Source organism: Labrus mixtus, chromosome 10 (assembly GCF_963584025.1).
Source record: "Labrus mixtus chromosome 10, fLabMix1.1, whole genome shotgun sequence".
Lineage (NCBI taxonomy): Eukaryota > Metazoa > Chordata > Actinopteri > Labriformes > Labridae > Labrus > Labrus mixtus.
Window position 1 is genome coordinate 16012478 of NC_083621.1, and position 10000 is coordinate 16022477.

Genomic DNA, 10000 nt, shown 5'->3' on the forward strand with positions numbered 1-10000 from the left:
AACGCGTGCGTGTGTGTACATGTCTCTGTGTGTGTGTGTGTGTGTATGCTGTAATGTTTCCAGAGAAAGAAAATTCACTTTGAGTGGTTTCATGTTTTTAAGAGTTGTTGCCGATGCCTGTCCAAAATACTGCTTCCTATATGTTCCACCAGATCCTATTGTAGATATGTGTGTCTCTGTTTTTCTCTGTCTGTGTGTGTGTGTGTGAGTGTGTGTGTGTGTGGAGGGGTCAGAAGAGAGCTCAGCAGTGCAGCGTTCTGCTGTTCAGTGATTTTGGTTTGGCTGGCCTTTTGGCTTCTGTTTGAGTCAGCGGGCTCAGCAGAGCCGTCAAAAAAAAGGCAACAACCAGTGCCCCGGCACCCGCGGAGGCTCTGACCTGCAGAGAGAGAGAGAGAGAGAGAGAGATACAGAGAGAGAGAGAGAGAGAGAGAGAGAGAGGGAGCAAGCTGTGTGGGAAAAAGAAATATGCAGGGTCAGAAATCGAGAAAAAACAGAGCGGGGTCAGAGAGCAGAAGAATTGAATGTTTAGAAATATCTGGATGAAATTTACTGGATGAAGGAGGCGAGGGCAGGAGGAAACAAAGCGGAGGAAAGGAGGCCGAGATAAGTGTGTAAAGGGAGCTTCAGTCTTCTGAATACTGACGGTGGTTTCAGACATATTTGTTTGGGATTAAGAGAAAGTCGTCTGAGTGAACAGGGGGATGAGGGAAAGAGACGCAGGAGCCTGAAACGAGATAAAGACAAACTGTGACAGCTGACAGTTTCCATTGGAATAATGATAGAGGATTTATAAAGGGCTTAAGAGTTTGTTGGTTTGGAGACCCGGAGAAAAAGGGGCAAAGGGTTTGGGAGCAGAGAGTGTATAAAAGACGAGGACGCAGCCAACATGATGTCACCCGCTGGTTTTTTGGAAGCCTCAAAATTTGGCATTTCGGTCTAACAGGAACAAAAGTGACCACACCACAAGACCGATGAACATGTGATATCTTCATCCTGGTAGAGAGATGGCCGAGGTAGCGACTAATGGGTACCCACACCGTTAAGCTGCGATGCTCAACCTGTGGCTCCTGGTCCCCCATGCGGCTCTGTTGGGACTGGATGTGGCTCTCTTAAGTTCAAATGTGGAAAATAAAAATCTACATTTTTCTAAAGACATTTAGACATAAATGGCCATCGTGTGTGCACGCAAGAAAGAGAGAGTGGTCCGCTCGAGCGTCCCTCCTGTAAATGCACCGACTGAGGTGTGATCAACATGACTGAATATCTTTCTGCAGCTGCTTGTCGCAGACGCTGTCCTGCACTTGTTGTGACACGAGTCATCTACACACAAATCATACACAACCTCTCAAAAGGAGTTGCTCTCCTCCTGCACTGCAGAGATGCTGGGGTGGGGGTGGGGGGATCGGGGAGGGGGAGGGTGGTTGCTAACGAACCTGAAGAGCCATGCAGGTGACACATTAAGTCAGTCGTGCACGCCTCACTCAGAGCACTGGAACACAGCGCTTATGCAGAGGTGGGAAATAGCGTTGGATATTGGAGCTCTGTGCCAGCAGTCTGACCCGCTCACAATTAATCACATCCCACCGGGTGGCGGGACAGGAAAGAGGAGGGGAGATGCTGCTGAGGGAGAGAGAGAGAGAGAGAGAGGAGTGATATAAGGCCGAGCTAAAAGACAATTGAGAAAAGATGAGAGGACACAGAGGAGGAGGAGGAGGAGAGTCGAGGAAGAGAGGCAATCTGCAATCTCATTTGTTCCCGTTTAAGGTGTAATGGTCTCATCAGGAGAGTTTTACGTACATCCTTCTTCTTCCTGTCTGCCTCCTATACTATCAGTCTGCTCCGCTTCTCTCCGTCTCTCTTCGTTTTCACGTCTAGCTTGCCGATTTTTTCATTTTGAAATCCCACAAAGCTTTCGTGTTCAGTCTGAATACAAAGGTGACATATCATAAAACACAGGAGAGCCAAAGCCCCGCATCGTGCCGCTGCTCACACGCCGACGCACGCACAGAATCGTTCTTTCTCTCCCTTAATTCCCCACTTTCACACACACACACACACACACACACACACACACACACACACACACAGACACACACACACACAGACACACACACACCCACCACATGGTGGTATCTGATTTGGCATGACAAATAAACATCGGCTACTGACCGTTGTCGAGGTTCGATGACAAAGAAACCTCCTCGTTTGAATCGTGCTTGCTTTCTCACGGGAGTATTTCAGACTGAAAATGTGGCAAAGTTAAATATTCCTCAGGAAAAAAAAAACTTCTCGTTATTTCCGCCTCCTCGTGCTTTCTTGGTCTGGGTTGTAAACAGTTGATCTTTCCCAGGGTGGTTTCCAACGGCAACACTCTGGAAATGTCAATTTTCTCCGAGATGAGAGGAGTAAATTGTGCAACTTTGGTTGTTCAAACACTTGAGAGTTTATTAAACCATCCCACACACACACACACACACACACACACACACACACACACACACACTCACACACACACACACACACACACACACACACACACACACACACTCACACGTATAAATGCAACAACACAAATACACACTTGACTCATGCACACTAACAAAACACAAACTGCAGATTTAACACCGGGCTTACAGAGGAAAGCAGCGGAGCAGGCGTTAAACCCCGTGGGAAAGTTTAAATAGGAGACAATTGAAGCCCTAAAAGCCCTTAACCCGGACTCTTAGAGGACCTTAAAGCCTGTTTGCAGACCTCCTAGACCCTTTTCAGTCCGTATGAAAGTCAACAGGGTTAAAAATCACTTCAACGCGCGAGTTCAAATCTCTGCATCAAAAGAGACACTCAGTGGATGAAGGAGCGTTCACTCATACACAACTCTGCGTCTGTTTCTCTGCAACTTATCGCCTCGGCAAACTTCACACGAACATATTTACACTTATCAACATGCCGAGGCTTTTATTCCCACGGTTTCATCCTCCAAAAACACATTCGGTCCTGTATACAGACCACAGGCTTCACAGCAACGCATGCGCACACATTCTCCTGCACGGCATCGAGCCACACCGCCATGTGACGCTTCACGGGTCGGTGAGTCTCGCTGTCCGACGCAGCATACACATATTTATCACAGGATCTATCGTCATAAAGATATCTCCCCCTCCCCCGTTCGTTAACGATTAAAGAGGTTAAATGAACATGTGACACATCTAATGGAAGGTCAGGCCTCCCCTGGTCGCTCTGCTCCTCCTGAGTGGAAGGTGGAATTGTGGGTGTGAAGGGGTTAAACAAATAAGTGATTGAGAGAGTGAAGTGTCCCCCCCCCTCTCTCTCAGAGCTGTAATGAGGCCTCGGGGAAGACGCGGAGGGCTCTTCACATCAACTCAAAGAGTCCTTTAGGCCTCGTCGACGGTTGGCCTCTTTTCAGCGTCCGTGTGGGAAAAAGCTCTCAGAGAAATAAATTCCAGTTAACAACTCAGGTCGAAGGAAAAAAAGCACCAAAGCAGAACACGCTCCACGCTATTTTAGAAAAACTGTTATTTTAAAACCAAGTTTAGGTGTCGAGATAAATTTAACACATAGAGCCTGATGCAGAAAAAAGGTTAGTGTGGCTTTTGCACCTCCTAAGCTTGTGCAAATGATATAAGGGAAAAGCCACCATCGTTTTCACATAGCACATGCAAAGGGTTAAATGCACCCCTCAATGTGCGACAGAGCAAATAGGGTCTCTGTGTGCAGGTGCTCATATTTAAATGACCCATTTTGAATTTTTTTGCGGCAAAATTGGCACATTTTTAAGCAAATGAGCCTCATTAACGAAGACGGCTTTAGCAGCAACGTGCAGTTAAGGTAAAATATTTTACAATCAGTAGAGAGTTGGTGGTAACTGCGCCACAGATGTCATAAAGGATGTAACAGTTCATCTGATAATAAAACCTGTAAACATTACTTTCATTATGAGAATTAGGGTACCAGAGTTTCTCCTCCAGCCTCCTCGTATTTATTCTGCAGAAAGTCGGAGTGCGCTGATGTGAGAACGCAGCAGGATATAATCAGGAGAATTCACCTGGAGCGAGTGGGAGGGGGTGGTTACATTTATTCCCTGTGATCGCTGCACGACCATAGACTGTCATCGTCATGACATAGCATTGATAGAAAGACAAATATTCTCATTATAGTGTCTTATAGAGGACTCTGATGCCCCCCCCCCTTGCTCTGCAGGTTTAATCAGAGTTTAAAAACAAACTGACTGCATTTTGATGACATATTCCACGTCGTGTTCTTTAATCCAGTCGTCTCCTCTCACTCTCTTCCTTCTTCTCAGACCATTACTAATGTCCGTGATTACCACAGAGAACCATCGCATCGAGCGCGGCGTCGATATCGGTTGTAATCACAGTCGTAAAGTTGCACTGTTGTGTTGTGTGTGAGCGGCGGCTGTAATTCAGGCCTGCTGTCGGCGTATCGATCCGTGTCTGTTAGGGCTGATTGAGCATAATAGAGACTAATGGAAAATACACTTTATGAACACATACACACACATACACACATACACAGATAGAAATAGATTCGGTTGACATCTCAGTAACCAGGCGAACACGTTTCCTGTTCCGGAGGTCGTTTTTATTGCAGCTCTATTAAAGTATGGACGTAGTTTACTCAAAGCGTCTTGAACAGGATGTACCGATGTGAAGGAGGATATCGACTCTGCGACCTTATGAAACCACAAGACGCCTCAGTGCCCTTTTTAAACTTCTACATCTAATATCACGCCGGACCCAAAACACTTGGGACGAAGGAGAGGTTATGAGAAGCCATTGTCTGATCCTGCACACGATGACAGCTGTTAGCCTCCTCCAGTTAAAAACAGGAGTCCGCGCAGTAGGTCACAGCCAAAAGAGCCGAGTTTAGTGACGCTGCTTCTGATGTCGAAAACACACAATTACTCAATTTCTGATTAAAGGTCAAAGGTTCCTCAGAAGGGTTTCAGTCCGCAGCCACTTTAAAGCAGACGTCAACCAACCGGTCAATCATGGGACCATCTCTCTGTTAACATGGAGGAGGCGTGGTTTTTGACTCACACTGCAGCCAGTCAGCAAAGGGGGAGCTCTAAAGCTTTTGGCTTCACTTGAGGTGAGTCAGTCCGCTGTCCATTCTTCATGTTGTTTGTAGTCAGAGAGGTCTTGTCAAAAACTGAACGTGAAGGAGGCAGTAAACGGTGACAAGCATGGAAAAGTACGGATCAGAAATCTTTAACAGCTCGATCACATGGGCGTCATTGTGACAAAGATCACATCCTCAGAAGTCTTTGTGCTCAAGTTCACTTCTGCCTCCTGTCACTCTTTGAACTACGCTATCATCTTCTCAGACATTAAAAAAGCGTCCACGTATGAAGCTTATTTGAAGTATTTATTTATGAATTATTTAAGGAATATTTTAGCGTCCAACTTTACAGTATATCCAGGATCTTAAAGTGGAGCAGAAATTGTCTGTGAGGGCATTTGTGTTTGTGTGTGTGTGTGTGTGTGTGTATGAAGGAGGTTTGATTGACGAGTAAGGCTTTGACCTCGGTGTGTAGGCTGCAGCAAAGACACATATGATAACATCACCCTTTTTCTCTCCCTCACACAACACCATACATACACACACACACACACACACAAAGACTCAAACACACACACTCAGGCAGGCACGAACACGAGCGATAGCATCTCCCCGTGGGCTTCCTCTAAAGAGTCTCCTCCATCACTGACTGTGCAGAGGCCCTTTTACTGCAACAGAGAGACCGCCGCATCGGAGAAACGCAGACACACCAAAGCATGTACCGCACATGCTGACTCAAGAATATACACTTCACAATATCTCTCACACACACACACACACACACACACACACACAGGGTCATGGATCAGTCCTGCGATAGCGCTGCAGCGGTCACTGCAGCCTATCTCAATTTAAAGAAAGAAAAAGGCTGAATTGGCGTTTTGTAATAGAGCCGTTGTGTGTCGAAAACAGCGTTGGAGCTTTTTTTTTTTTTTTTTTTACTGTCACTGCAGAAATAAAAAGTCAGAGTCTGTACGTAAAGAGGAGATTCATGAGGACGAGGTACAAGTGAAAGTTTCGTACTGACGGGTGATCAGATTCAAGATAAAAGAATTATGATCATATTTTGTCAGCTTTCCATTTAACAAAATGAAGTCAAAGAAAACAGAACAGTCAGCTGACACCCTGTCCTTTAATGTTTTATAATCTGGGTAGAGCAGCAGCGTGCAGACGAGCAACAACGCCTTCACCAGCGTTGAAACAGTTAAATCCAAACATCTTTCTGTCTTTGAGAAACCGATTAAAGTCCATCCTCTCCGTCTTGTGCCTGCTCCACTTTTCAGAAAATGTGTGCTCAAACAGGCCGTTTGGAGATTTCCCCTTCATGACATCACAAAGGGCAGTAACCCCTCCCCCAGGTGGGTGACACTCCCACAGCTAGGTGTTTGTTCTGCCCTGTGAGTCTGCCTTCTCACCGTAAACAATAGGACATGGAGCGAGAAAGCCAGAGTACACCCAAGCCCTTCCAGAGAGGGGGCGTGGTCAGACACAGCTCATTTACATATTTAAAGCTACACACACAGAAACATCCTGTTCTGAGCAGGGCTGAAATAGAGGAGTTTATAGGCATGATCAAATACAGGATCAGGGTAGATTTATAACAAGAAACTTCAGACACATGTTTTGGGGAGTTCTGAGACTTATTTACACTGAAGAGGAGGAGAATATGTGACCTTTAAATACATCTACATGAACATTTAGGGCCTTTGTACGATGTTCTGGTTTATCTCTGCAAAGTAACTCCTGAACTTACTTCCCTCTCTAAGAGCATGCACATGGTGTTTTTTTTTTTTGAAAGAGTTCAGCCATGGCCGGCGGCGTGTAAAATGAGCTCGGAAAAATTATCAAACCTCGTTGTGGACTTTTAAACGATGTTTTGAGTGTTTACTTTGGAGAAGTCGGAGCAGTCGGTACTTTATTAAGGCCGAGAGAGAGAGAGAGAGAGATGTGGAGGGGGGCTGAGCACGCTGGGCGAGAGAATAACTGACGGGGAAATTGCAGAGGGAAATTATTGTTATTTCACAATTAAATTATATATACCGGGCGGAATCACCCCTGACAGGGCCGACCATAGAGAGAGAGAGAGAGAGAAAGAGAGAGTGAGTGAGACAGAGAGAGAGAGAGAGGGGGAGAGAGAGAGGGAGAGTGTGAAACTTCATCTGTCTACCAAGGCCGCTGAGGCTCTTCTGGCTGGGAGGGGTGCGCTGAAAGAGGATCGGAAGGAGGGAGAATTAAAGAGAGAGGAAAGCAGAAACATCAACAGAGTGGAGCAGGAACGGTCTATTTTAAGGCTAAGTGGGTGTTAGTAAAAACACAGCAAACTCTGCGTTATGACCAAATTTTGAACGGTTGTGACTACTCTGTTAAACAAACACTCGTTGATTTTGGTCGGTGAAATCCAAACCACCTCGTCGCGGTCACATTGTGTGTTTAGGCGCAAACACGTTGCAGACGCTGGAAATGGAAATCCTCTCATGTTGAATCGGAGGTCGTTTTTTCTCACACACACAGAGAAAGAGAACGCCGACCTTGTCCTTGTCGGGAAGCGTTAAGAACACATTGTCAAACATGAAAAATGGAAAGGTTTTAGATGCGAAAACATTACCGCTCAGTCGTCCCGCGTCCGGGAACAATGTCTCTTTGAACACGTCGGGTTTAGGGTCAGGATGTAGAGTCAACTCGGACTGTTTTTTTAAATCGGGTGAAATTAATGATCCGTGAAACTCGGGTAGAAACCAGAGCAAAGAGTCGCAGTGGAGTGAGTTGACTTTGGCTCCAAGAAGTTACAAGAAAAACTGCTGATGAATTTTCAAGTAATCTAGATGTTTGAAACCCGAGGATTTCTTCTGTTTCATGGAACGTCTCATTCACTCTGTTTTCCTTAAACCATTCAAAAAATCAAATCGTCACCGGGTCATTAAGGGAGCAAGTCAGAGGTAAGACCAAGACCAAGACAGGGCGAGACCAAGCCAAGACCGAGACAGTTAGGGATCAAAACAGAGTCAAGATTGAGACTAAGACAGGGTAAGGCCAAGGCAACATCAAATAATTTAGGGATCAAGACCAAGTCAAGACCGAGACCAGACCAAGACATTTAGGGATCAAGACCAAGTCAAGACCGAGACCAGACCAAGACATTTAGGGATCAAGACCAAGTCAAGACCGAGACCAGACCAAGACATTTAGGGATCAAGACCAAGACATGTAGGGATGGAGACCAACTCGAGACAGAGCGAGACTGAGTGAAACACGAGACAGTTACGAATGGAGACCAAGTCAAGACCAAGGCAGGGCAAGACAGAGACCAGACCAAGACATTTAGGGATTGCTCTGGGGGGGCAAGTCGGGGCCTAAACTCCAATTTTAGAGTATGTGCTCTAATATTTACGTATTAATCTAAGTAAAATCACATAAAGATCAACCGTTCGTCCACTCTTATGATTTACAGTATGTAATATCTCATATCTGATATCCCCCCCCCCCCCCCCAAAGCCTGCTAGTGTTTTTTCTCTGCAGCATTAGCAGCCTGTTCGAGTCGGTCGATGTAATCCTACCCCCCTGTGCTTTCTGCTTTTTTCTCATTTGGATGCAATAGTTTATTTTCCTGCAATGTTTCCCCTCCGCTCTCATTTCTGTCTCCATCTCTGCTCATGACACCCACACAGAGAAATCAATAACTCCTGTTTCTCTCCAACTACAAGTGTGTTTGTGTGTGTGTGTGTGTGTGTGTGTGTGTGTGTGTGTGTGTGTGTGTGTGTGTGTGTCTCTTGTTTTTCATTCATCTTGAGGTCAGTATAGCGTGTGAGACAGAAGGTAGTTTTATGAGCGAGCTAACAGTCAGAGACAGCGTGATCTGCTCAGCATTAGAGGTTTGTGTGTATTCATACATGTTTGTGTGTGTGTGTGTGTATGAATAAGCAATGAGTTAACACTTTGTGATGACTTGGCACACGGGTGGCGCCCTGGACAGAAGGTCAGAATGTGCAAACGCAGTGGGCTGCAGTTTTGATGATGTTTAAAAAAACAGCAGCGATGTTCGATTTATTAAAATTCAAATCAAGACGATTTTTATTCATTTAAACGAGAATCAGAAAATGACTCCGACTGAGTTTTATAATATGAACTCGTGTTGTAGTCCAGACCCTCATTGACCGAGACCATGGTGCTCAGAGACCAAGACCAAGACCCTGAAAGACATTTAGGGTCAAGACTGAGACAAGACTAAGACCAGGACAAGAGGCCAAGACATTTAAGCATCGAGACTGAGTCAAGATCGAGACCAAGACATCTAAGTATTGAGACCAAGTCAAGACCAGGACAGGGCGAGACAGGACATTTAGGGATCGAGACCAAGTCAAGGCCGAGACCAAGACAGGGTAAGACCAAATCAAGACCAAGACATTTAGGGATTGAGACCAAGACCAAGACATCTAAGGATTGAGACCAAGTCAAGACCAAGACAGGGTGACACCAAGTCAAGACCAAGACCAAGACCAAGACAGGGTGAGACTGAATTTAGACCAGAACAATCTGTGAAACATAATCCTGAGATCTGGCGTAGCCAGAGTTCTTTAAAAGAACATTTACTCGAGTATGAAAAAGAACCCAAATTGGACACCGGCTGTATTGGGTTCTTGTTTCTCTGTGAGAAGCTGCAGAAAAAGGTGCCGGAGACTTGAACCTGCTTCCAGGACCGAGTTGAACTCGATTCCTGCGTCAGAGTAAAAAAAAAAAGCCCACAAAGGCACAATGTGTTATTTTTCTAACTCTCTGTTTTTCTTCTTTTCTCTCCGCTTCTCCGTCCAGCACCCTCAACAACAACAACATCACCCTCATCCCCCTGTCCAGCTTCAACCACATGCCCAAGCTGCGGACACTGTGAGTATTACACATACACACA

General features: G+C 45.6%; 1 protein-coding gene across 1 annotated transcript in view; it reads left to right on the top strand.

Moving 5' to 3' along the window:
- Window positions 1–10000, top strand: part of slit3 (slit homolog 3 (Drosophila)) — a 241704-nt gene that overhangs the window by 161608 nt on the left and 70096 nt on the right. Inside the window, exon 7 of the mRNA XM_061048549.1 lies at window positions 9907–9978. Coding sequence (XP_060904532.1) covers window positions 9907–9978 — 72 coding nt within the window. The remainder of the gene's footprint in view (window positions 1–9906; window positions 9979–10000) is intronic.